This window comes from Amblyomma mixtum, chromosome 3 (genome assembly GCF_055824585.1).
Source record: "Amblyomma mixtum isolate Tamu chromosome 3, ASM5582458v1, whole genome shotgun sequence".
Taxonomy (NCBI): Eukaryota; Metazoa; Arthropoda; class Arachnida; order Ixodida; family Ixodidae; genus Amblyomma; species Amblyomma mixtum.
The window spans coordinates 429,080,016-429,107,105 of record NC_143014.1 but is presented as its reverse complement, the minus strand read 5'-3'; the positions used below and the strand labels follow the sequence as shown (position 1 = coordinate 429,107,105).

The following is a 27,090-nucleotide window of genomic DNA, read 5'->3' as shown; positions in this document are numbered from 1 at the left end:
GGATATTTAGATAATCCCCGATAAGTTCTTGTGCATCTACCTTTGACCATGCATAAATATACTGGCCTTTTTGCAGCGTGCAGTTCTGTTGCAATATCACCAGTGTGCTACTCAATACTTCCCATTATACAAACAAAACATTATTTCCTGGCTTGAGACTGCACTATTGCGACGCATTCACGCATGGTCAGGCCAGCACTGATGTAGTAAAAACTGGGTGCGTGGCAGCTGCTCTGGTAGCTGCCAGATTATTGCATTAATAATATACTATATTATGTTAATAATATTCTAAAATTAAAACAGAAAACAGTGCTGCAACGGGCAGCCCTGAAATGAACTTAAAATCTACTAATCACTATTCATTCGAAACGCAGGGCACTCAAAATCTCCAGTCTGATCTGCCTTCTGATTTAAGACAGAACTTCTCACAGATATCTTTAATGAAAACAGCACAACTTGCTCGTACTGCCCAGGTCTTTTGCTGTTAAGCCACGAAATAAAGAAGCTGACTTCTCAATATTTTTATATTTTTGTTCATGTACACTATGCGTATTATAAAAGCTCACCTAAAGCAGTAAAGTTCATTTGAAGTTTTAAGTAGCTTAAAAAAACGGAACATTAACCTTTTGGTGTCTTACTACCAAACGCAGTTGAAATGCATGTGGCAACGCCCTGTATAAACTTCTTGTCGCAAAAAAATGCAGATCGATATTTGTGGGATCATGTGATTAATGCAGAGTAAAACAAAAGTAAAGCATAAACACTATCCACCCTCATTTCTGGTAGTGACAAGTACAACTTATAGTAATCATGCAATATTATATCTGCTCTTCTGTTTCAATGTGGGGCTTGTTCTGTACGATATAGCAGATAATTCAATAAAACGTGACATTAAAAGTTCACTTATTCAGTATATTTCTGGTTGTTACTGTAAAGAAACGCAGAAAAGCAAGCGCGTGCCATAAAGGAGAAAAAACGAGGAAGCAAGAAACATTTCGTGACATGGCCAGCTGTCTGGATTGATATTGAGAAGATTACCAGGGAAACCAAGAGGACACAAATACAACACTGCCTGAACACTTGAAAATGCTTGTATCGACAAACGTAGGAATGTTTTTCTGGCAAACCATGTGAAAGTGAGGCACAACCGAGCTTTGGTCACCACCTTCACCACCACCACTTACAAGCCCAAATGGTTGAGCGACAAGTGCACTGCGGTCACCACCTCTCCTCTGCACCTACCTCTGGTTCCTTTAGCTGAGTGCGATAAATGCTGCAAAGGAAAGCTACTGCGAGCAAATCTAATTTCATTCAAAGCACGAGGGAAGACGGGCTGCCGCGCTGGAAGCATCGCAAAGCACTACAGGTAAGATGGCCGCTTGGTCGCTTCCGATAAGTGCGCACATGTGCAGTGCACTTTGTCAAATCGGCCCATTAAAAGGGGATGCATGCAGCCCTCTTGTGCTAGTGTGCATCTCGCTGCTGGTTTATGCTCCCGAGACTGCATGAGGCACTCCTAGTTTTTAGATGTCACTCTGTCATCACAGGTTAGCTTGTCCATGACTGCGCAATATACCAGTCTTCTTATCTTTGTTCTGGTTACCTGGAAAGTCTGCACATGTGTCATACCATGTCACAATTTTTTACCTTGTTGATCAAGCGAGTTCACCAGTGAAAGTCATAATGCACTTACTATTTAGGCTTGGGTGTGTCCAAAGGAGGCAAATACCGGGAACTCTGAAGAAATAAAACAGAAAGAAAAGCTTCAATGTGAAAGAAAATGCAATTGTCCAAGGGGACCTCAAGAAAACAAAGCTACAAAAGTATGAGGGGAAAGTCACTCACACTAACTAAAAGGAGCCGCCGCAGTGGCTCAGTGGTTATGGTACTCGGCTGCTCACCCGAAAGACACAGGTTCGATCCTGGCCACGGTGGCCGAATTTGGGTGGAGGCAAAATTCTACAGGCCCGTGTACTGTGCGACGTCAGTGCATGTTAAAGAACCCCCCCGATGGTTGAAATTTCCGGAGCCCTTCACTACGGCGTCCCTCATAGCCTGAGTCGCTTTGGAACATTAAACCCCCTATAAAACATTAAAAGCTCCCTAAAAGGTACTGATGATTTTAAGGAACTGTCAAAGAACAATCCCCAGCAAGAATTCTTTGAGAAGGTGCTGAAATAATTGAGCAGGAGGTCCTTGAAAGAACAGAACTTTACTTTGGCTGACTGCCGCACTTTTCCCTTGATGCTCGCAACAACATCGCCATGTGCCTACTTTCTACATACTAAACAGAGATGTGTTGGAATCCCATGTCGTACTGCCACTATTTTTTCCTTACAAATTTTTGCCACATAACCAGCCAGGGCTCCTGACTATGGAAGTTTTGTGCATTCCGTGTCAGTCAGCACGACCAGCTCCCTTGCAATTTCTTGCCACCAAGGGAGCGCACCCTAAACATGACATTACGGCAACAACCAGGCCATTCCAAGAAGTGACCATGAATTGTGTAAACACACTACACTTTTTTCTGTACATCTGCATCCCACAAATTTTTGCAACTGAAAGTACTGGTGTGAAAAGCCATGCCAACTGTGGCAGTGCTGTAAGCTAAGAATGAAAGAATGAATGAGTATCACAGACAAGGAGCACTATTCCATGGCTTGACACATGATGTTTATAGTGCTACGCGTTGCGGCTGTGTGAAGCATGCTTAGGCTGTCAAAAGTAAAGCCAAATGATCATCGCATATGGAAGTGTCCACGATACTACACATTCATGCCATACTTTTATACACAGGGAAGAAAGAAAAAAAACAGGTGTGGAAAGACCTTTTCCCCAAGAAAAAGAAACTAGCGCAGAAATGTGAACTCACACACCGCAATTCAATGCTGTTCATAGCAGTACTGTCAATGCTTTGCAGACCATTCCCTTACTGTCTGCCCAGATTTACAATGTTTGAGCTGCAAGAAGCTTGAACAACTGGCCAAAAGAGCCTTCCACAGTCCCACCCAGGTTGCCTCCAAGAGCCAAGGAGATCACTGTTAGGACTGTGATTGCAGTTCTGTACATTATAGGATGGCCATTTTACACAGGAATGAAGCGGCTCCTCCCACACAGCAGCAGTAACAAAACAAAGAGGGTGACAGTTGCAGCAAGTGAAACTTTAAGGACAGAAACACATAATTACACAACAAGCATAACAGAAGGTCATTGGGAAAAGCCTTTATTCTGCAGTAGCGTGAGCAGGTCCATTGCCCACTCCCTCCACTCTCACTGTGGGAAGATGCCCACACACTTGCACCTGTACCACAGCCAGTAGTTTGGAAGCCGTTCTTCACACAGCACTTGCAATTAATGTGCCCTCGCCAATGTTTTGCATTTAGATTGAGCATACTACGCTAGTTTCAGTTGTAATAAATATCATGAGCATGATGGCGCCGCAACCGCGGAGCGAGGAAGAAAGCCCACAAGTTGTCTCTTATGAGCAACGTCATGGATAAAAATTCGAAGATTACTTGCCCTATATGACCGAATGTCTTCTAAACCCAATGTCTGTCACAAAAGAGGTCCCCTTAAGGGGAGAGATAAGGTGGCTAACCAAGTGAGTGAAAAATGCCTTTTATTTCTAACTGTCTGTGGCATCGGTGGCTCCTATATAAAATGGGGTTCAACATACTTGAAACTCTAATCATTACGGCATTTAATTTCTGTTAATGAAACCAGAAAGTCACTTTCAGGCTTCTCTGGCTCAATCAAAAGAAAAAACTGTACAATACTCACAAAGGCAGCCTCTCTCTCTGCAATGGACGAATGACCAGGTTCATATTCTTCTATACTGCGAGGCTGAATCTTGTATGACCCAGGCAATGTGGACAGGCTAGATCACAAAGCATAAAGAAGAAATGGAGTCGGTTATTCAACGCGAAGAAAATGCCACAAAACAAGATTCACGGAGCATCCATTATATACGACCAGTGTTTGTGAAAAATGAGAAACTAGGGATTAATGGTAATAATGTACCAAACCAGATGTCTGTAAGTAAGTGAAGATCATCGATATCTCCAAAATAGGTATGTTGTATGAAGTTTAGGCCATTTATAGTCATAACTAGCAATGACTCCAGCTACTGTTTTGCATTTTGTTTCATTCCTACTACATGTGTAGCTGATGAGTCTCTCACCCTTATGGTTCTTCAAAAGAGTTTGGAGGAGAAATTCTAGAGGCCCATGTACTGTGCGATGTCAGTGCACGTTAAAGAGCCCCAGGTGGTCGAAATTTCCGGAGCCCTTCACTACGGCGTCTCTCATAGCCTCAGTCGCTTTGGGACGTTAAACCCCATAAAACCAAACCAAACCAAAAGAGTTTTCCATCAAACCATCTGCAGCTTTTGTGCTCACATCTTTTCCACAGATGGCATTCTATGATCTATTCTGAGTATGATGTTCGGTGACAAGACCCGCTTTGTTCAAGAGAAAAAGATTACCGTATTTTCCACAGTACGTCGAGTTTTTTTCTAAATTTTTCATTGGTGTGGTTATATAACGGTGCAATTTATATATGGTGAAAATTGACTCACCACCGTGCACCATCTTTTGCCATGCCCAGTAGCGATGTTTGAAAAGAAAATTAATGTGTAAATGAAAAAAAAAAAAAAATTGAGTTGTTCGAGAGTTTTAGCACAGCGCGATCTGTGTTCTGCTACTGTGATCCACTTGCCCAGAGACCCAGCTGCACCTACTCAATGGCACGTGTGCGCTCCTCAGCGCCATCTGCATATGCACAGATAGCTCCCAGCTGAAGCGGATCATAGAAGCAGAACGCAGATCACACCACTGCAACGCAGATCGCACTATGCTACAAAGGTTTTTTTTTTTTTTAATATTAACCTATGCGTAGAATCCCATAACCTCACTGCATCCAGTCCAGTAAGGTCAGAGTCATATTCTCGGAGGTTCCGGTTTCAGCATCGAATCCGTATGGCTATTTCACGTGCGTTGCGTGTTGTTCTTGCTCAACATGAACAGGTGAGTCTAATACACCAGTGCGACTTGTATGCGATTTTTTTCGGAAAAAATTGCTGTTTACATGGGAATGCGACTTACCGACCGGAAAATACGGTAATGCACTGGCCCTCTCATAATGAAAGGGACGAGGCAACATAAGACAGCTTTGCACCAGTTTGTCCCACATTCAAAACGCCCCCATTACACAAAGTAATACAATGCTTGCTGCAAGTACTTTTTTTTTTTCTACTTTCGTCATTTGACTTGTACTGTGTAGAAGATTTGAGGTGAACAAAGCAGCCAGGTGTTCTACCGAACGAATTTGGCAACAGTGCGAAATAACTGCGCAGGACTTTGCATATGTTACTGCAGCAGCATACACTCAAGAAGTCAACTCAGATGCTTCAAAGACTTGGCAGAACGATGTAACAAGCTGAAAACAAGCTATCTTTGTTGGCGACTAAAACTGTCAACATCATGGCGGTTTTATCCTGTTTCCCCTGCCTTTACCTGAACAGTCAATAGGATACAAAGCCTGGTTATTGCATTAGTGCACTTCTGAACTGCTTAGAAATAAGCAAGCAATAATGAATGCCCGTGAAATCAAAATGAGCAAACAGGCAAATGGGTTAAACAACCAACAGCAGATGCACTCGCAAATGCAAACCAGCAAAACAGCCGCTCTCACCCATTGGCGTAGCTCCTGTTGATTGCTCTCTTGGCTCCCTTGCCACCAAACATGGGTCGGTCTAAGCAAATAGAGAGAGAAAAAAAAGAAACCCAACTGATGTTCAAACACTGCACCCACACAGATTATAACTATAAAGGTTGGCAGGTATTGGACTGATGGCAGGTAGGCAGTTGTGTGTGCTCCGCTACTCATTCTTAAACCAGTTCAGCAGCGAGCACTGGCACAGCCAGGATAGTGACAAGTTTAGTTTTTATTAAATTACCTGTACAGAGAGATGGGGGCATTATGCATATTTACTTGAAACTTGCACTTTACAAGCCAGCTTGTCCTTGTACTTGCACATGTCAATCACTGCAGTGCAAGCACAATCTGTTTATACAGGCCTACGTTTCTATCCCTTTCTCTATTCTTGTTCAGAACCCCGCATCAACACTGCAGCCTTAGTTGATTTTATTTGTGAGGGACGGCTATATTATTCCTCTTGCAAGCTGACCATACCGAACTAAAAGCTGGCACATATCCACAGCATACATACTCCACCAAAACCACATGAAGAGAATCCTCAACACTTCAATGGCAAAAAGAACAAAATGGAACTGAACTGACTCATTAGTTTATTTTTGCATGGCAAAGGAACACTGCGTGCTATCAGGCACAAATGGAGTGGAGAGCTCCATGATGTTTAGGGTTCTTCAGCTTATGCTAAAATCTCAGTACACAAGCATTTTCGCCTTTCACCTTTGTTGCAATGTGGTTGCTACGACCAAGTTCAACCCTATGAACTGGTGCTCAACAGCTGAAAGCCATACTCAGCAACGTGCACCACGTAAGCTTGCACTGCCCACTACACGGCCCACTGCCTAGCAAGCAAAACCTAGTTCCCCATGATGGGGCATTTGCACCGCAGCTTTGGATTTTCTTGTGAGTATGGGCTGGCGAAAGGAGGTGGCAGAGTGGTGGGTACTAACCATCGTCTCTCGAGAAATCAGGCTCCGACATGTAACCGTCACTGTGCTGGTTGCCTGAATGCAAAGAGAAGGAACAGAGACAAAGAACGTGCAGTTCAGGAAATGGCTGTGACCAAAGCTGACGATGCTTCCTTTATGAACAGTGAGCTCATCTAAGAGGCCCGGATATGTATATTAGAAGAGGCATAAATAAATGCACACACCAAGCATTAGCGTATCCATTCCTCTCGCAGCTTTAACATAAAGAACTTCAATTCACTGAAATCAGTCATGCAACACATTTTTTTCAGTTCCCAGTCTTACTTCCACTGAGTACCAAATATTTTGATTTGCAACAAAGCAAAGTAATTTTTCACCCACTTTCAATTTAACAAAGTTTTTGCACACTGCATGCACTTGTCTCTAACCCTTATGACAAGAACAGAAGACAGGCGTTGGCTAAGACTGATTCACCACTTTGGCGCACCCTTTCATATTGAAACACTGAGTGCAAACAAAGCTGCAATGAGCGCATAATGGCCGAGTGAGAGGCACTCCTTATCAAGCCCGCACTGAGGTGCTTGTCCTAAGCAGTATGGCCAGCATGGGTTTCATACTTCTGTGATAAGGGGTGATAAGTGTGTGCCTCTGCTCTTATCATGAGCACACTCAACAAGATAAGCAGCATGCTGACAATGCAGTGATCTCAGACTCTCAACCCACTGGACCAGTTGTTCAAAGAATGTTGTGAACTAAATGGCAGCCTACTGCTGATAGACCGCAATGATTAACTCTTCGCTTACCAAGCCTATTAAAATCATTCAGTCTGAACAACAGCAAAAAAATGCCGCATTCTGAGCAATCTAGGCTGCTTCTGGACAAGCAACGCCATTCAGTATGTTGCAATACAACTGTATCTCAGTTTTGGAATTTTTTTTTTTTTTTCATCAGCTGCGTGAGGGAGTATTTTTAAACTTCGCACAAAACCTGTCAACACGGAGCGATTGTCCAAACATGGTGCCCAAGGTGGAGTCCCCTTCTCGCACTGACTCTGCCTAGCAAAGGTGTTCTCACAATTTCACAGCATCGACACTTGACTCTGTAGATGCAAGTGACATCTTTGCGGGAAAAGATGATGTCCATTCTTCTTATTTCAGCTCAGACGGAGATGACTATTCCTCCCAGCCCGGATTATCGACAGGCGCCCGAGTGTAACCTTCATTTTCACCCTTGCCGAGGAGATTCAATGCTTTCAGGGCCTCTTTGAAGGCACCAGGCATGTTCTGAACGATTCCGTGCCATCAGCAGTGTAGTGAACACAGTTATCTGCAAGACGGCCCAGTGTCCACCTCGGCACTGCACTGAGTAGTAGCCCAAAGTGCTGCACACAACAAATTGACTTCTTTTTGCTGACCGGAGAGCTCAGCTCGACGAATTCTGTTGAATGCTCATTTCTGGAATAGCAACGCACAAAACATGTACTCTAGATTTTCTATTCTCCTATTTTCCAAAAGTTGGATATACAGTAAAACCTCGTTGCAAGAGACACGGTTACAAGAGACACTTAGTTACTGAGGGCAACTTTTTTAGGTCTCTAGAGTAAATTCTTCACTATTTAGAAGAGACACGACCCAGATAGGCTCACGCAACGCGGGCGATGTCGTACCAACTCGTATGCCCCACACTTTTCATTCCCTTGCCTCGATTCTGTTCCTTTCCGCAGCTGGATGAGACACATCACATAGTTGTGATCACTGTCTCGCTGCATCAAAATTGTTGTCACAGACTGCGTGTCCGCATGCAGAGATCGTGAACTTCCTCAGTTACTTCACAGTTACAGCCCTGATGATGTACTCAACGGGGATGAGAGCGGTTTGTTCTACAAAATGAGGCCAGGAAAGACACTGTCATTCGTCCGATGCATGCCATGGCGGGAAGCAGTCGAAGGAGCACATCAGCATCCTTTTTTGTTACAAAATGTCAGAAACTGAGATGTCAGAAACTGTCAGAAAATGTCAGAAACTGTCTCCTTGTGATTGGGAAGTCGAAACGACCCCGCTGTTTCAGCCCCTAGCATCACATTCCCATCACGTACGAAGCAAATCAGCATGCATGGATGACATCCAGCATTTTCAACTCTTGGCTGCTAAAATTTGATCCGAAGATGAAAGCTCAGAATCATGATGCGCTTCTCTTTATGGGCAATGCTTCTTGTCACACCAAAGTCCCTGCGCTCAAAGCCAATAAAGTTTTTTTTTTTTCCCTCCAAACTCTACATCCCACCTTCAACCAATAGACCAAGGGATTGTGCACTTTGTCAAGTAGCAGTACAGAACAAGGTTGGCAGAATGTCTGTTGTTTGACATGCAGCAAGACCGGGCAACAGTAATTGACATGAAGTTTGCTGTTCAGGTGATTTCAGCCGTCTGGAATGGCCTAGGAAGCGAAGTTGTGGAAAACTGTTTCAGAAAAGCAGGCTTTAAATGTGGTGACATGATGGAAGAGGGGCCTGATATGGATCCTGTGGAAAACTTCCTTGAAAATGAAGCTAGGGCGAGCATCCAAAAGACTGCAGAGGTGCCAGAATCTTTCGAGCAGTTCGTATCTGCAGATGTGGACCTCATGTGCTCTGAAGAGCTAACAGATCGTGCAATCCTTGAGCAAGTAAATGGTACGTGTGTCATAGAGGATGAACCAGAGGAGGACGAGGATGATGTCGAGGACATTGCAGGGAAAAAAGTGCCAGCATTTGAGGCTGACGAGCATCTAAGAGCGCTGCAAAGGTATTGTGAGCAACAGTAAGGCCTGCAAAGCAAAGTGCTTTACCTCCAGAAGTTGGGAAGGAAGCTAATACACTCTGCACTCACAAAAAGACAAACTACTATGAAGGACTTCTTTAAGCCATCCTGAACAATCTCCAGTTAATGTGTGTGAATGTGTTTAAACGCACTCATATTCTGATGTGCAATAAACTTATCTAGTCCAACTCCTCAGTGTTTTTAGATTTCTTGGTTACAAGAGACCTTGGTTATAAGAGACATCTTTCTCGGGTCCCTTCAGTGTCTCTTGTAACGAGGTTTTACTGTATTTAATACTTTCGCAACTTTTTGTGAGAGTCGCAAATTTTATCAAAGATTTTTTTTTTTTTTCGTAACCAACATATAGTTTTTTTTTTATGAATCATTGAAAAGAGAAATCTATTATCTACACTACGACTGTTGCAATAAAGAAAAATTCTTAATGATGCATGAAAAAAAATTTTATATGCACACCACCATAAAATTGCCCCGGTGAGAAAAGAGTTAAGGCCCCTAGTTTCCCGCGATACCATGAAAGATCGCGGATCTAAGCATTTTTCACGGAATCGTGCATTTGCAGCCATATTCTTTTTTTTTTAACATATACAACTGTTGTGATGGACATAAGCATAGGAATGACATAACAATGGGAAAATGACTAATTTACCTTGTTTGCACAAATATGACACGAGGAGGGAGTTTGAGACCTCATAATAATTTTATAAACAACAGTATTACAATTATAATGCAATCTTCAACTATTCAGGCCAACCAGCAAACTGTTCAGAGACAAGATTACTGAAATGAGGCAAGTTACACCTGCAGTGGTAACAGTGTATATTTAGTACGCTTTCATTCTTTCAAGCGTAAAACAAAATGACCATGCAAAGTAAGGATACGTATTTATACTCAAAGGTTCATATAAAAGAAAACTGTTGCAAGTGCCAGCGTCATCCCCTGTACCTGCTGTCTGCCTAGCATTTATCATGAAACATGAGTGCAAGTCAACAAGAACAACTTTCAACGCTCTTAATGACACGGTCACTGATACAAATTATGCCACTATGGCAGTCATTAAGAAGGCAATTTAAACTGATTAGCTGCATAGTTGTCAAAGTTGCTCAGCCACTCAGCTGAATAACACAAGGAGAAAGATGTAAATTTGTACAGCAGACATAACCTTTTAAATCTTAAAAAATGCACAATGAGAAAACTAATCATTAACTGGGTCCTTCACAAGCTTTCATACACACCTCGTCTTTTGTAGTCGATAGTCTGGTAGTCACCTGCACAGAAGCAAAAAATATAGATCAAATTTTTAAAGACAACCTCCTGGGTGAGCTAGAACATCTTGAATGAAGGTGTTATCTAAAAAGCATAAGGACAATACAAGCTTCTGCCTATACAACAATTTCGGATGCTCGCTGAGAAATTAGTTTTTTTCTTTGCACACACTCCCAAAATTCTGCAACAGATTTCACAACTCATATGGACACGTATACTGGCATGCTTAGCTAGCCTTTGTTCCCAAAGTCTCTCTCCTGTCTGTCTACCAGCATAAAACATATCATAAAGCTTGCTGGCTACACATTACTAAATAAGTGTAATATATAATCGTCGTAAAAGATTTTAGGATAAGAAAGACTCAGTGGGTCGCCAAAATTCATTCTTAATGGGAAAATAATTACGCGAGCCCCCTTATGGGTTTTCCGAAGGTATATTTACTGAAATTCGCAATGCACTACATAAAACAACAGAACATACCTGCTTAGATATGCAATAAACAGCTTGTTCTGCAGCAAGGAAACAAAATTAAAACTGCAAACACCTTGCTGGCAAACAAGACAAGCAGCCACACCCCTGCCACTCATGGCTGCAAAGCTTTGTTGTGTCTGCTTTTCCATGTTCGTTCTTTATCACTGCCTCATCCCCATTTGTTTGTTGGGTGATACATGAACAGATTAACTCTTTCGCTACCGCGTCATAGACGATCGTTCGCATATGATCGATTCAAATCGCCCGCGCAAAAAAGCTAATTTTAGAGCGTTGTGGACGTGCTCCGCTATCTAGTTAGCGAGCTCAACAACTGCTCTTTCGATTGCAGCCTTGGTTTCAGTGTTTTGACATGAGGGGGCGCCGTGAAAATAAAACTTTGAACGGCCGCAGCACCGTCAGCCGGAGAAAATGGCGTCCGCGTCGCCGCGCGCTCCTCGGAAGCGAAAGCTGACACCGAGCACGTCGGCCGGTTTCGGTTTCGTTTTTTGCGACGAAAGCAGCGGTTATTAGTCGGGCAACAATGTACAAACGTTGGATTTCGGTTTCGGCAGCGAGACTTCGCCTCGGGAGCCTGGAACGTCAGCGCTTACTTGCATGCAAGTTCTGTTTTCGTTCGCTGTGTGTTTTCTGCGGTGCATACGGTTTGTAATTGATGACAGTGGTTTATTTTTGTGCTTCAGGGTCTTGACAACGTATGGCGAAGACAGTTTGCCAAATGCTCACGGTCGCGTCGCGTTTTTCAACCAAGATGACAGCTCGGTGTCCATATCGGCCCATCGCTGCGGAGCGGCGCTCGGAGATTCGCTCGACTTCTCGACTTTTTTTTGATGCTCTTCACGGCGGAAATGATGAAGATCGTGTGCGGAAACACTAATAAGTATGCATGGATGAAGATTTTCAGCAAATTCGGCGTGACGGCTCATGGGAAGACGTGAATCTGTTGGAGATTCTGATGCTCATTGGAATCATCATATACATTGGAATTGTTGACCTGCCACGACTGTATCTCTACTGAAATACCAGAATAATCTATTCTGGTCCTCTGCCATCAAAAATCATTTCTCAAAATTGGTTTTTCGCTTTTTTTGTTTTTGTTTTTTTTGCACGTAACGGACCCGGATGATTCAGTGGCGGCAGCTTTTATTGGCAACACTTGAAAAGTGTCCTGGCTTTTGAACCACATCGATAAAACTTATTTCATCGATCCTGATGTTTTAGAGCTTGCCTAAAATGCCAGATTTTATCAGCTGGTTTTCAGGGAGCAGCTCATTCAAGAAATCTTCGGGTATGATGAGGGAAAAGAAGTCCACGCCCCCAATCCTCTCATAGAATCCATTCAACACCAACCGAAAAGAATGAAAGAAAGAAGAAACTACAAGCTCGACTATCAGAGAACAAGGGAGGAACAAAGATAAAACCTTATGTGAAGCACTTGTCAGTCTACCTCTGCTTCACATCTTCACCTCTTATTGCTCTTCACAGTGGCACCACAGTCATGACCCCTGACTGGACAAGCCATGGAAAGTGCAGTAAATTTTTCTCATAGCTGAAACTGTGAATAATGACAGCTATAAACATGTGCAACAATTTGTATATTCCAGTTTTCCTCTAATCAAGTTCGGGCTTACTGCAGCCGGTAATTTTTGTTTTTGCTATATACTTTTTTTGTGTTTTTAGCAAATTTCACAAATAAATGTTCATTTACTTTTGCACACACAACTCTGGTGTTTGTTTCATTCAGAAGTGTAACTAATAAGCTACAATTTCATGCATTGCAATATGTGCTGGGTGTATTAGTTCTTGAGAAAAAAAAAATTTCTTTCAGTACGCTCCAAATCGGGCATTTTTCCGCGGTAGCGAAAGAGTTAACAGATTGCGTTGGAATGATGCTGACCACGTGGGACATCTTCTGTGATGCTCGTAATTCTTTTAGCCGCGCTATGTGGGAAGTTCCCAGTAATTTTTAAATAGAGTCCCATTGAGGACGGCAGTAATTTTGACCTCAATGAGTACCCAGTGCACTTGTTGCTATCGCCACTGCCAAGTTTGTTTTTCTGCGAAAGCATTATATAAGGCTCATCGGCAACGAAACCCGATGTCCAGAAAAAGTGACCTCCCAAAATCCACATGACCAGGAAAAGAATAATAAAATTTCTTCCAAAGATGCGGGGAAAATTGAACCCAGGACTTTCAGACTGCGAGGCAAGCACACAACCCATAGGCCACGAAACCACGTTCTTTCTCGCCGAACAAAGGTGAACCCAGTATATGCGTTGCCTTATGATTGTAAGCTAATGAGTGTGTCATTAGAAAGGAAGGGAGGAAAAATGAAAATAAAAGGAAATAAAAATCTAAAGAAAAAAATGCTTCTGCATTCAAAGCCCCGTAAGTAGCCGTGAGTGTCCTCTGTAATTTTTCTTTTTTTTTACTGGCACAAGTTCACCTTGTGGGTTTCTACGTGGACACAGGCCACCACCCACCGCGGGTTCGAGCTTCGCGCGAGCCAAGGGCCCCGATCAGCCGTCACCACACACACACTGGGACACCGATGCGGTGCACTCAACCTCCGCTGGGAGGAGAGCGATTCGCCGCAAAGAAATAGGCCTCCAAGTTCACAAAGGAGACGTTTATTCACGTCGTCCTTCAGCAGTACACACACACTCAATCGTCACCCCGTCCCGGGGGCGCGCGAGGAGCAAGGCTCCGCTGCGCGCACGAAGCGACTCGAGCAATATGCGCCGCTAGCACGCCGCTGCAGGAGAATGTCCCCGCGGCAGTGCTGTGATCTCTCTCTCGTGTCGACCGTTGGGCCGGTTGCGAGAGAGAGTGGGCAATCAACGCAAGGTACGCCTGTCTGAGGTCGCTGGACCCCGCTGGACAGGCTCGAGCCGCTGCAGGTCAGAGGACACGTGCGGGCGAGCTCGAGTAAGCACTGGTCCGAGCGGCAAAGGCCGGCAGGGACAAACAGTAACGTACGCACCTTTCGCTGTCTCGGAGGGATCCCTCTCTCTGGGCCCCGCTCGGACGGTCGCGCGGCGCGCGGCCGCCCAAAGCGGGGTCCCGAATTCCCGCCAAAAGGCGCCAATGGCAAAGGCCCTTGGGGAGCCGGGGCGGAGCTGTGGCTAAATGACAGTGATTAGTCACCCAGCCGCCTCTCCACCGCCTGAGGCGGGAGCAAGGGAAAGAGGGGAAACAACGCGGGCGGCCGGCACAGCCGCGCAAAGGCGACGGCGCAAAGCCAGGATTCCCACAACCTAAAGAGCACTTTTCGAGTTCAATGCAAGTTTTCCTTTTGCATCTCTTCTGATCTCACTGCCATTACCATTGCAGGACAATATGGAAAAAAATAGGTGCTGAAGCACTTACCAGTACCATACTTGTGCAGCCGTTTGAACATCGTCTTGTACCAGTCACTGGCATACTCATCCTTCACATTCTATGACATGAAAACAAAAAAAACAATGTGCCTTAGAACATACAACCCCTGAAAGAAATGCTTGTAATAAACCACATCCCTTTCTACAATGGCCCTGTGGCAGTTAATTTCGACTACACCTTAATTTTGGTGCTTCTGCCAAAAAAAAAAAACTCTACACCGCTTTCACTAGCATTCGAAACACTCTAAAGCTGAACGCAATTATAAAACAACCTGCTTATTTTGATTGCCCAGCCACTTGTGCAGCTGGAAACAGGGAGTGTGTAAGTTGGATGTGCTTGCCTGAAGACTTCAAGATGCAATAACAAATGCGGTAACAGGTTTTGCAGAAAGAAAAAAAAGGAAATGAGAGGCATGAACTTCGTTTTGTGAGCTCAAAGATGCCCGAGAAGTTAGCATGACCAATCAAGAGGCCATAACAATTGGTGCATTAATCACAAGCTGTTTCCCAACAGTACAGGGCCACCAAATAGAAACCTGAACAAGATCAAGTGGTGACCAGGCATAGAAACACAAATTGTGCCAGAAGTACAGTTACTTCACTGCTAGAACTGTCAGTGACGGATGTACACATTCTCTCTGAGATGTCCCAGGTCCATTCTCAGAATTCTTTTCTGCGCACACAAAGACGACACAATCAGACAAGGGAGACAGGACGGATTGCTATCAGTCCTGCCATCTTTGTGTGCACAAAAAAGAATTCTGAGAATGAACCAACTAGCCGCACAATGCATATTACTGTCCCAGGTACCTTTGACGTATGCCCAGTGCACGTATGCACGTGCACTGGGCAAAAAGCTACCCACCTAGCAAATATCTGAAACTGCTGCAGCATTGTCCGCATTTGTTAATAATGACCCTGTACAGTAGCCTCCCGGCTGCTTACTTAGCAGGCACTTCACAACAGAGACACCACTAGCAGTATTCATTCAAGCATAGTAGAGGTGTGTTAAAATCCACCTGCGGCCTATTGAGTGTTGTGCAAAAGTGGCAACACCGTGTGTCATGTGTCAGACTGCAATCCTGCAAATGCCTGCTACTAGCAAACAAGCGGTGGTGACAGGCTAGAGACCGTGGTAGCTGACCCGCAGTCTTCTCAATGCAATGCAACGGCTGTTTACGTGTATCCACTGCATGACATATTAATGCAATGGGGTACACGGCAGTGCACGTAACTAATGAGGACATGGACACTTTTGGCTCCAATCAGGCACAGCAGCCTGCAGGTGTCCTCGGGAAGCCTTTGCATGTGCCCAGTGCTCATGTGACAGGACTATCTTTCATCATGCGCATGCATGAGAGATGCAAACAGAACACAGCATCAGACGACAGGCATGACAGTGAGCCAAGCTTGCTTTGTAGCTGCACTGAACATACCTGGCTGACAGCACTGTCACACATGTGGTGCACACATGCGAAAGCTTCCCAAGAGCACCAGAGAACTGTTTTCGCTGCCAAATATTGCTATGTTTACGTCAACGGTACTTGACTGCTGTGTTTTTTTAGCCCCCTATCTTCAATTGCACGACACTACGAAAGTTAATACAAAGTGCAATCATTCCATTCACGTAAACATGGATACAGCATGGTCTGTATAAACACCGATTCAGCTACACTGACAGAAGAAAACAAGAGTGTGACAATGACAGCTTTAACAGTGTAAAGCTCTAACGTTGTACTTCTACAACTCAAAAGCAAATCAGCTACACTGTGCCCCATTCTTGATGTCTCATTCTAGCACAGACTCTCATGCTCTGGCCAAAAGGAATTGGGCATTTTGGTGCTTTTGGTGCCCTTTACATTACACTGTGTTTAATGTTTATCCAAGGACTAGACAGCCAAGCAAAAACTGTTGAAAAGCACAGCACCAGCCTACCTTTATGCCACAATCAAATCCCCGTAAAAAAATTTCAGAGCAAACAAGCAAGCAGTTTTTGACCACCAATTTTTTTTTCAGCCTCAACAATTAAGCAGACTTCAATAGCAGACGCTTGGTACCAACGGCTCCAAAAAAAAAAAACCTCCACAACTTCGATGGTACAGAGACTGGAGGAACATTCTTAGCAGTAACTACTGACCACGGCCGCCTCAAAGTGTGAATCACAAAAAGTGCTAGTACTGCCATCAGTCATGGTCCATTATTCCCAGGATATCCTATCTCCATTCATTACTGCCTCTAACAATGAAATGCAAGGAACGGAATGACCGATTCTGACCACATTGTGCCACCCACTAAACAAGATGTGTACGAGCCTAGATATTCACGCACGCACTAGGCCCAGATGGGCACTCACAGACATAACCGCAACTAGTTAGAAAACAGAGTAAGAAATAAAAAAAAAGAAGACCACACTGTACAAGTAACTTGGCTGCACTCAACAGAAGTAACTGCCAGCACAAACCATGCCCACTGCACTAAGCAAACATGTGCCCTGCTTACCCATCACAATGGCTCAGTGGCCTGCTGCTAAGTACAAGCTAATGAGTGCCATTTTCCACACTGACGGACACATTTGGAGCGGAAACGAAAATGTAACGCTGCACCTGTACTAAAATTTTGGCGCACATAAAAAACCTTAGGTGGCTGAACTAATTCCAGAACCTTACACTGCTCCTCACCTCCCAGCTTGGGTGTAGCTTTGGCATGTACGCAGGTGAGCACGCTTGTCTAGAGCGCTCGCGAGGCGTACGATGCAGCAAATTAATTGAAACTTTGCCAGGGACAAAATGCTTATGCTTGAACGGCTTCTACATCTTTTGAGCTGTGCTCGAGTACATGTTTCATCTCTAGAACTCGGGACCGACTATAAAATTTCAGTTCCTTTTCTTGCGGAGAGCTTGGCTCGAGCACTCTAGGGAAGTGTGCTCACCACTGTACAGGCTTTGTCAAAAATATGCAGCTCACAGATTTGCTTCTGGGCCATGCAGTGGGGCTTGTTTTGCATTTTCAGCACTCTGAACCTCTCGACAGTGAGAGGAACCCTTGTCCCTACCCCTCTGGAGCCCCGCTATGCAATTAAAAAGCTAACTCCACAGGCTGTACATTTGGGACATTTCAAATAAACAAGCCCAAGGTGCAGACTGAGCCATTATGATCATCTCTGCAGAATTTTAGAGCCATGTGCACCACAAAAGATAGTGAAAATTTACATCAAAGTTCATGCGTGCTCTCTTTTGACAAAGCCAATCTCCTCGTCCACTCCACTGCCACGAAAGGCTTGGCTGTGACAGCACATCAGCAGTGCATTCCACTAATCCGTCATTCTGATTCATGGGTGAATGGCGGCTAGTTGCTTTCGCTGTTTTTTGTTGTGCCATTCGTTTTGGTAAACGAGAAAAAAAAGATCTGTTCAAGTTTCTTGGCCTGGTTCATTTTCGTCCGTGTGTGGTGTGGGTATTCTGCCATTAGTTTATCATTCACCTCATTCATTTCTTCCCATTTTATCATGCACGTGGGCATACCTTCTCAGCAGAAAGCTGACTGCGTGTTACTGTGCCTTCACTCTCCAATACTGATAATCATGTTCCACTTATACCACGACAAACAATGAGGTCCTGCCTTAAGGCAACATGTTCATGCTGAAAATTGCATGGAAGCACTGCAGTAAATCCGCTGGAGAGCAAAAAGCAAAGAAAAAAATAAATCTGGTGAGGCGGGGCTATGATGTACATTTCCTACCACCTCCTAAACTCGGAAGAGAAATGGAAATTTCTGCTTGCAAAAGCTTGCTGCCTAGATAGGTGAGAGAAACAGACTTGGAGAGGGCACGGCAGACTGGAGCGTGGCAAAATTATTTGATCGCAACGGTCGCAACTGTGCTGCTAATTAGTCTTTTCAAAATATTTTAGCAGCCTCGGGTTCGAGAGACGATGACTGGCAACCACCAAAGTACACCAAAAATTCAGCCACAGGGTGGTTGGGGTCCTTCAACAAAAGCTTTATGTCATTAATTTTCCGCCAACCAATAAAACTATAAGTACAGCCCATGCCACTGCTCTCAGGTCAGAGGAAAGCAGTGACAGGAGCTGTCACGTGGCCCCACACAAGTGCCTGAATGTACTGATGTGCATATTCAGGCATGTATTTGCTCATCATACTCCAGAAAGGAGCCCTCATGAGCGCAGATAAAAATGAGAGAGAGAATATGCCAGCACTTTAATAAAAAGGTGCCCCAGGGACAAACAGAGTAAACAGTTTGTGTTTGTATACCTCCTGCCAACACAGTCTGGCATTCAGAAGTGATGGGATAGCCTGGTGAAAGGTCGTGTTAGCGTTAAAAAAATGGTGCTACGGAGTGAGTCCTTTTAAATTACTCGTTATTGCATGGTGCCTGTGAGGTTAAATGACACAGCATTCGATTCAGTTATGCACAAAAACACAAAACATCAAGGCAGGAAAAACCAAATGCTCAAGTAAGCAAAAAAAAAAAAATGGAGGGTAAGTAATAGGCAGTTTAGTTATGGGCACAGCCTATCAGCAAGGGTTACTGGCCTTGGCACAACAATGCAACCTCAATGCATACCCCAAGGGCAAGCTTGAATGTTTCACGGAGTACGCTACAAGGTAATCGGAAGGAAAATGTCCGATTCTGAGGCCACCACTGAAAACATTTAAAAGTAATACAAACTGGAGAATTGCGATATGAAAAAAGCTGATTTACGTGATGAAAAAAATGCCTTTCCTTTTGTTTCCAGCATCAGAACCACAAAAAAGTGATTGTGTCTGCTGATCATGGTCATTTACTTGACCTAGCCCCCTCTCAGTGCTCCAGTCAACACTTGTGCCAAATAAAACGAACAATCTCATGTTTAGGACTCCACAATGAAAATCCAGATCTGTCTGGCTTAACAGCAGAGTAGCCGTGGGTAAAACGCTTGAGGCACAATTACCACGAAAGTAAAAACACTGCTCGTCAAGAAAGTAGCAGAAGGAAGGCCAGCTCAGACAGAGGCAAGATACAGGAAACACTAGAAGGCCAAGAATGACTGAGAAGAGGCAGGTCTCTGCAAAGGTTGAGCTTACCTGGTACCTCCTCTCCTGCGATGCCGCGATAAGCGACCAGAATGCCATGAAAAAATGACAAGTGAGCACGGTTAAGCAATCGAGAGACAGTAGTATCTACACCTCTGCTCCACTGTGGACCATGCAGAAATTGCATGGAAAACTAGGGTCTATCGGCAGCGCATGTCACGAAGCAGTTGAAAAACAGGAACAGGAGAATGAGGATGGTTGCTGGAGAGAAAACTGCATGGCTGCTCAAAGAGGCCAGAACTTGGGCAGGAGCAAGCAGACACATGGCAGCAGAGGCAGCAGAAAACCCGCCTGAATTGAGACTTCGAAGAAAAACAATGGTGTGGCAGTCATCCACAGAGTTCGGCAAAGGTGCCAGCAGCAGAAAGATGCACTCGAGTCAAAGCGAGCCAGCCAAAGAAAACGAGAGAGAACTCAATGACAATGAAATATGCTGACAGCGTGAGCGCAAAAAAGCAGGAGGCATGCTCAAAGCAAAAGTGCTTCGACAGAATCAGTCGTTTCCTACAGTTCAGCATGCGAAAGCAATGTGGCCAAAATGGAGAAGCAAAATGCACCTGTCAAAGTTGTTACTAAGATGCGTGTCTTTTTCCAGCAAAAATCAAAAACATGCACAAAATAAAAAGCCAAACGCAATGCAGGCTAGAAGATAGTGATGTAGCTGACAACAAAACTTGAGGCAAAGAAAGCTCTTGCAAGGCAGAATGACACAGAAGCTTCGCAAAGCAACAAAATCTACTACAGTTGAACCTCGATATAACGAAGTCCTACTTGCAGCCGAAAATTTCGTTACATCGCGAATTTCGTTACGTCGAGGTTCCCATGTTTCAGCTGTCAAAATAAAGTATAACTGGTTCAGGAACACTGCTTGTTGATGGAAACTTGTAAATCACTTATTGAGGAAGTACACAAGAAAATCGAGTAATAGTATCGCTAACAAGGGCACCGGATGTTTTTTTCTACATCAGGAGCATAATGAGTGATAGCAAACACCGCGACGGCATCATTTTTCTCCGTGTGCGCATAGCAAAAGAACGAGCGCAGCGCCTAGTACTGAAAGCCGCCACAAGATGTCGCTACTGGTATCATCATCATCAGCATTGAACATTTGCAGCTGGGGACTCATCAGAGAAAAATAAAGAAAAATGTTCGCCTCGCTCATGCCGGCGCGGTGGGATTGTGCTCGCGGCGCGGTTATACTCCGACGTAGCGCGAGCGCGCGCGGCACGGCGACGTCACGTTCGCGAAACAGCGGCGCCCGATCGCCAGCGTGTTCGGCGGCTACCGGCGCGCTCTGACGGCGCCCGGCGCGGAATGCAGCCGGCTGCATTTCGCGCGGGCCGCGCCGAGAGCGCGCCTAAGCCGCCCACCCAGAATGCACCGCGCGCGCCTCCCACGCCACGCCTCCCCTCTACCCCCTTCGCCACTCGCCTCCTCTGCCAGGGCACGTTTTTTTTTTTTTTTTCGCCGCTCACCCGTTTTAAAGGTACGACCACACTAGCTCCACGAGTTTGTCAACACTGATGACTTTTTTTTGTTGTTGTCTACGAGGACATCGCACGCAAAAAAAAAAAACGAACGGACGCTGCAAGGAAATTCCGGTTTGCGCTTTCACGTTCAGAGTCTACAGCTCGCCAGTGGCGTCATGGCGCGGCGCGTCTTGAAACTTCCATGCCGCGGGCTTTGTATGCGCACGACAGATGGCGCGGCGGTACGTTCTCGCACACTGCCGGCAAAATTGGCGCGTAAAAGGGCAAATACAAACTGCGTTTCGTCTCGGCTAAACTTTTAGCTCTCATTCGATTGTCAAGGTAGCTCCTGGCACATGCATGCGATGCGCAAGGACTTCGTTACATCGAAAGTGCAGAGCGAAATTACTTCGTTAAATCGCGAAAAAAAATACATGGTTTTCAATGGGGAAGTGATTGGGAAATGAAAAAAATGCGTTACATCGCGAATTTCGTTACATTGAGGTTCGTTACATCGAGGTTCGACTGTACCACTATACAAAACCACAAGTAAAACATTACTAACATCAGTCACACAGAGTAATTAGTCTATTTTAAACAAGGAAGGCACATTACATGCTAAAACACAGTAGTACTAATAGCAAAGGCAATAAAACTTTCAGCCAAGCATTATGTTCTACAATAGAGAAAAATCTGAAAATTTGTGCATGTTATTCAGAAACCCCTTTTTCCTAAAAAAAAAACATGAATGGCTCAAAACTTCAGGAATTCATGCATGTTGCACACTTGCATGCTAGTGGAATTGCAGCCTTATCCTTATATCAAACACATTTATGCCCAATTAATTATTTTCCTTCTTAAACGAAGCTGTTTCCAATATGAAAACTCAGTTACAATGTCCTTTGGTAAAACATTCCACCGCATTAGAGAAGAAAGAAGTGACACCACCAAACAGCACTTCCTAAGCACACCATAGAACTTCACGATGCCCGTCTCCATTTTTTGTTTTTGAAAAGCATTTTCATTTCTAAACACGAAATTAGTCGGCATCACTGACTTATTGAAAACAACGCTAGATGCTTAAAAAAAAAATTTAAGTTGCCTGCACAAATGTAGACGCCATGCCACAAAGGGATCAAAGCAAAACAGCTTTAATACTGGAATAGCTTCTTAAGATATGCTTAGCAGTGAAGGTGGGATTTCACCTTTTCGCACGGGTAAAGGTAAAATGCAGATAAGGTGCTCACAAACAGGGTCTTAGTGCAAAAGTCACAACGAAACAAGCCTACATGTTACATATGGCTAAATAATATGAATGCACAACTAAATAAGGCTAGTGAAAATCAGCTCACAATATGGAGGGGGGGGGGGGGGGTTGGGTATTAAAGATAACTGCCATAGCCACAATATCTGTACACATTACTGATTAGTGACTCACACGAGCTGGTGCAAAAAAAAAAAATAGATCCCCAGCGCAACAAACAATTCTCACCATGCTACATGCCCCAAAACTAATTTTTTGCAAGTTAAACCCCCAGGAACCGGATGATTGCATCAGAGTAATGCCACTGGGAAGGATAAAAGAGATAATGCGAACAAGTGTTTGGAAGTGTAACCTACCCCTGTTTTTTCAAAGTGTAAGGGCAACAAAGCGTTAGTAAGAATGAATTCTTTCATGCTTTAAATTTCGCCGCAGGATGATTGGCCTGCGTCGTTGGCTTCTCTTCCTATTGCTCTGCTCAATGCTTTACCAGCAATAAGAAATAAGACACAAAGTACCCAACTCACATGCAAACTCTCCCACATAACTATGTCTTTTAGTAAATATGAACTTCATTACAATGCAAGCTTGATTTGAAGCATACTGTTGCTTCAAAAGAGACCTGTACCCCCAAGGTGCACTCTTGATTTCACTCAGCCTGACTCAGCGATACGAGGAACAATTTCTACAGTAGGCTATTTGAAAGGGACCCCGGCTGGGGCAGCAGCAAGAGCAGGAGCAAGGTCAGGGCTACTCACGGTACGCAGTCCAACGGGGATGCCGTTTATGGTGGGCCCAATGCCCTCGTACTTGGGTGGCGCCGGGATGGTGGCGCGCTGCCCCGTCGACACCTCCTTCACGGTGGGCATGGCGTAGTAAGTGTCCGTGTGCACCCTGTCACCATCCACTGTCACCCGCTGGTCATACACATAGGGTTCGTTTGGCCGCGCACCGGGTCGCCGAGGGTCTGCGGGCACAGAAAAGGCAGCAAAACACTGTAGCCTTATGTTTACGCCTTGTTTTCAGCCACTTTCCCTGCTGGCTTCTTCGTTAACAAAACCATGCGAGCACCAGCCTACAAAGTTGAGAACAAGTAGCCCATTCTGAAAATGAAATTCATTGCATGTCAGTTTGCCAGACAACCACTGCAGAACTCCCAAACACACAAACGTCTCTGGTAGTGGTGTAAAATCCCCCTTTGCTAAACACGCCCCAACAAGGAGACTGGGAAAAGAAGACTACCCCTTAACTGGCGCTACTTCAGTGTCGTCCAGAATGAGTGCACCATTACTGTTCATGAACTCAATGATGTTTACTATTCCAGATATAGTTGTAAGCCTGGAAGAGAAAGTCACCGGTGGAAAGGCTTAAGGGGGATGCAGTGCAATAAATGTGATTTTCATAAAAAATACTGGCACCTGGATTTCAATTATATCATAAAATAATATGGAACCTATCCGCGAAGTTCGGTCACAATGTCTGCAGAAAAAAATGAAGAAAATTTAGTTTTTTTCGGTGAAAGGGGCATCTGAGGTGTTGCTGGCAGAGCGCAAAAACGCAGTTTTCAACAAGCAACACAGTCGCAAAAAGGCATATCGCAGTTTGTTATTCACCCAAGGCCTGAACAGACTGCAGCGGAAACATTTCAAAACTGCAAGCAAAAAAGACATAGTCCTAGCCAGGAGAGCCATGATTGGCAGGCAAAATGAAACTAAGGATGTGATTAGCTGAAATGCATCACATTACCTTTGAAGATTAATTTATAGACTTTAGTTCTCATGAGACCTTGATTTTATTGCTGTCTATGCTGCTAACCTTTACCATTCAGCTTATTTTCATGAGTTTGTGAGCACAAAGTCACTCCACAGCCACCACGGTGGCTCAGCGGTTATGGTGCTCGGCTGCTGACCCGAAAAACGCGGGTTCCATCCCAGCCGCGGCGGTCGAATTTCCATGAAGGCGAAATTTTAAAGGCCCGTGTATTGTGCGATGTCAGTGCACGTTAAAGAACCCCAGGTGGCCGAAATTTCCAGAGCCCTTCCCTACGGCGTCCCTCATAGCCCGAGCTGCTTTAGGACGTTAAATCCCCATATAAAAAAAAAAGTCACTCCACAGTTCAAAGGCAGAAAAATAAGAGAACAACTAGAAGCCACTGCCACTGGGCAGTGTCGCATCGAAGAAGAAGGTCCTATCATGCAGCAAAGGCTTTTTAAATGAGAACAAGCCTGCGAAATAAAATTGCAGATGTTCAAATCTTAAATTTTGTTTTTCTCAGTTGCATTCTTGTGCCAATGCACATTTAGCAAAACTAGCATTCTTGCAATGCATAGCCAAAATTTACTTCGAAGGTGATTTATGGAGACAGATTTTGTGAGGAACAAGGCTATGACTTATCATGCTCAACAGTTCAGTTTTTATGGCACAAAATGTCAGCTTTTTATATGGCAGTGATAACAAACCAGTGCCGCTTTTAAAGCGTGCTATTCTCAGAAAAAGTGGTCAGAAAACAACAATCTCTTATCCTGTACCAGTGGCTGTTCTGGGATAATCTGTACCAAAAAAGGTGACTGAATTACCAATATTTTTAGAATACCTTTCTTTAACTGTTTTCATACTTATGACAAAGTATTTAAATTTTGGACAAACTAACTGCACAAGGATACAACAGCCCTGAAATTTTCATCAAAAATTGCCGTTGCAGTTCAGAAGTTTACCCTTTATCCCCGCATCTCCCCATTAACATGTGAACTGTGTCATGGGTCACCGGTGGGCCATATTCCACATGCAAGCTGTGCAGCCATGAATGTCGAGTCACAATCTGGAGCTGTGGGATAGCTCAGTAAGTTCAATGTGCCCACGAAAAGTACACATGTAAGACTGCCACTGTTGTTTGTTGGCAGCTCAAAGAAGCTGGCTTTGTCAATGGCTCACTGGTGGGTCACGCCACACCCAAGAAATTCAAGGGTGGCCCACCAGTGGGCCACATCACACAGGGATTAGGACTCTGAAAATCGCTGTTGCAGAGAGTATGTTAATGTACTACCAGTGTCAAATGAAAAGAGGAAAAGAAAACTGCAGTGCAAACACTAAAACAAGATATTTGCTCAGGAAGACTGAATACTAAAAACGCAGCCGACTTTCACTTCGAAGGCATGAAGACCACTTTTTGGAAGTGTTAATGGACCATTGCCCTGTAGTTCCAGGATTAAGACATTTTTTTCTTCTGGATATGGAAAATCTCAAAATATCCAACATTGCAAGGTGCCGAGCTCTGCAGACAGTGTATGCAGTGAAGACAAAGGATTTTTCATTCTTGGTTTCAGCTTCCTGGTGCAAAACTCAGCCACTTGTCGTACAGTTCCTCTTTATTCAATGCTGAGAAGCCACGCTGATGCACCTCAAGTGCAGTGAGACAGTCTCAACACACTTCATATGCAGCTGGTTCTGGATAACACCCTGCTTACAACGCCTGCCTTTTCAACTAAGATAAAGCCACCCAGGTGGCCTATTGGCTATGGTGTTTGGCCAATGAGCCCAAGGTCATAGGACTGAATCCCAGGGGAGCGTTGGGCCACATTTCGATGGAAGAGAAATGCAAAAACACATGTGCGCACGTTAAAGAACCCCAGGTGTCTTTTAGTCCGCAGCCCTCTCTCCTCTTGTAATCCCTGTGAAGCTTTGGGACGAAGATAGACTGCTATTCTGCACGGGTATCTGCAACTGGTTAGAATGCATTGCAAGACTGGACAGCCTTCATGATGTTCCTAACCACACATAAAGCATATAAGGCTATCAAAGTGAATTCTCTGAACTATTCTATGAAACAAAAATCCATTTCCAATAAAATATCTGCAATGTCACCAAAGAATGCAGCAATACTCAGCTTCCTTCTTGTCTAGCTTAATTGTCCATTATAATTACATGGTTATCTTTAGCTAACCAAAGCCTACCTTCATGTAAAAAGTACCATAAAAAATTCAAGGGATTTAAAGACATAATCAAGTTCACTTACCCTAATACACCTATGACAACTAATTCTCTGCTTTAACTAATAACAAATCGCAAGTAAGCAAGTGAATAATGGCGACATCAACACCAATTGCTGACCTTCCAAGCACCTTACCACACTATTGATAATACACACCATCCCAGAGCAAAAGGACTGGTCGAAGGGTAAACTGTTTGTGAGACAAAAAAAAAATATTAGAAAATAAATTTGGAAGTGAGGACATCTTCTGGCGTACAGATATGTTCTGAGTGCCATCTTTTTGTTCTACACAATATTAACTGTGAACCCTTTGCAAATGCCGTGTGAAACCTTACATGTTGTCAGTGGCTGCTGCACGTGCTGTTGCTGCTTTTTTGTGTTTTCAGGTCCTGGTGTTGATGTTCTGTCAAGTGAATTTTTGCCTTTTGTGTTCTCTCTGAGACGCTGTTTATAAGCTGCAAGGCAATGCAACAGAGTATAATAAATAACAAGTAAGTTTAAACTGTATGTTCATTTTTCTTACCTACTTGGCATTTTGTCAAGAAGGTAATAATGATGGGTTGCTAGATAAAGCAAATATGACAAGCAAATGATACAAAAGGTTACAAGTATGCAGGTATGAAAAAAAAAATGATAGCAGTAGGCTTGTGCAAACAGTGGTTTTTTGGTTCGAAGTGAATTCAAAGTGA

At 44.1% G+C, this 27,090-nt stretch overlaps 1 protein-coding gene across 12 annotated transcripts in view; it reads right to left on the bottom strand.

Moving 5' to 3' along the window:
• LOC149358053 (uncharacterized) overlaps positions 1-27,090 on the bottom strand; it is a 284,686-nt gene that overhangs the window by 55,733 nt on the left and 201,863 nt on the right. For 11 of the 12 annotated variants that reach the window (XR_016291914.1, XM_089585028.1, XM_089585029.1 and 8 more), the window contains 8 exons: positions 26,737-26,856; positions 23,172-23,380; positions 14,582-14,651; positions 10,693-10,725; positions 6,663-6,716; positions 5,692-5,752; positions 3,781-3,877; positions 1,694-1,737 (listed from right to left, as the gene is read on the bottom strand). Coding sequence is in view for 11 of the 12 variants with exons in the window: in XM_089585028.1 (XP_089441154.1) it covers positions 1,694-1,737; positions 3,781-3,877; positions 5,692-5,752; positions 6,663-6,716; positions 10,693-10,725; positions 14,582-14,651; positions 23,172-23,380; positions 26,737-26,856 (688 nt within the window). In the remaining variant the exon portion in view is untranslated. The remainder of the gene's footprint in view (positions 1-1,693; positions 1,738-3,780; positions 3,878-5,691; positions 5,753-6,662; positions 6,717-10,692; positions 10,726-14,581; positions 14,652-23,171; positions 23,381-26,736; positions 26,857-27,090) is intronic. The other variant, XM_089585030.1, reaches the window with a different exon arrangement.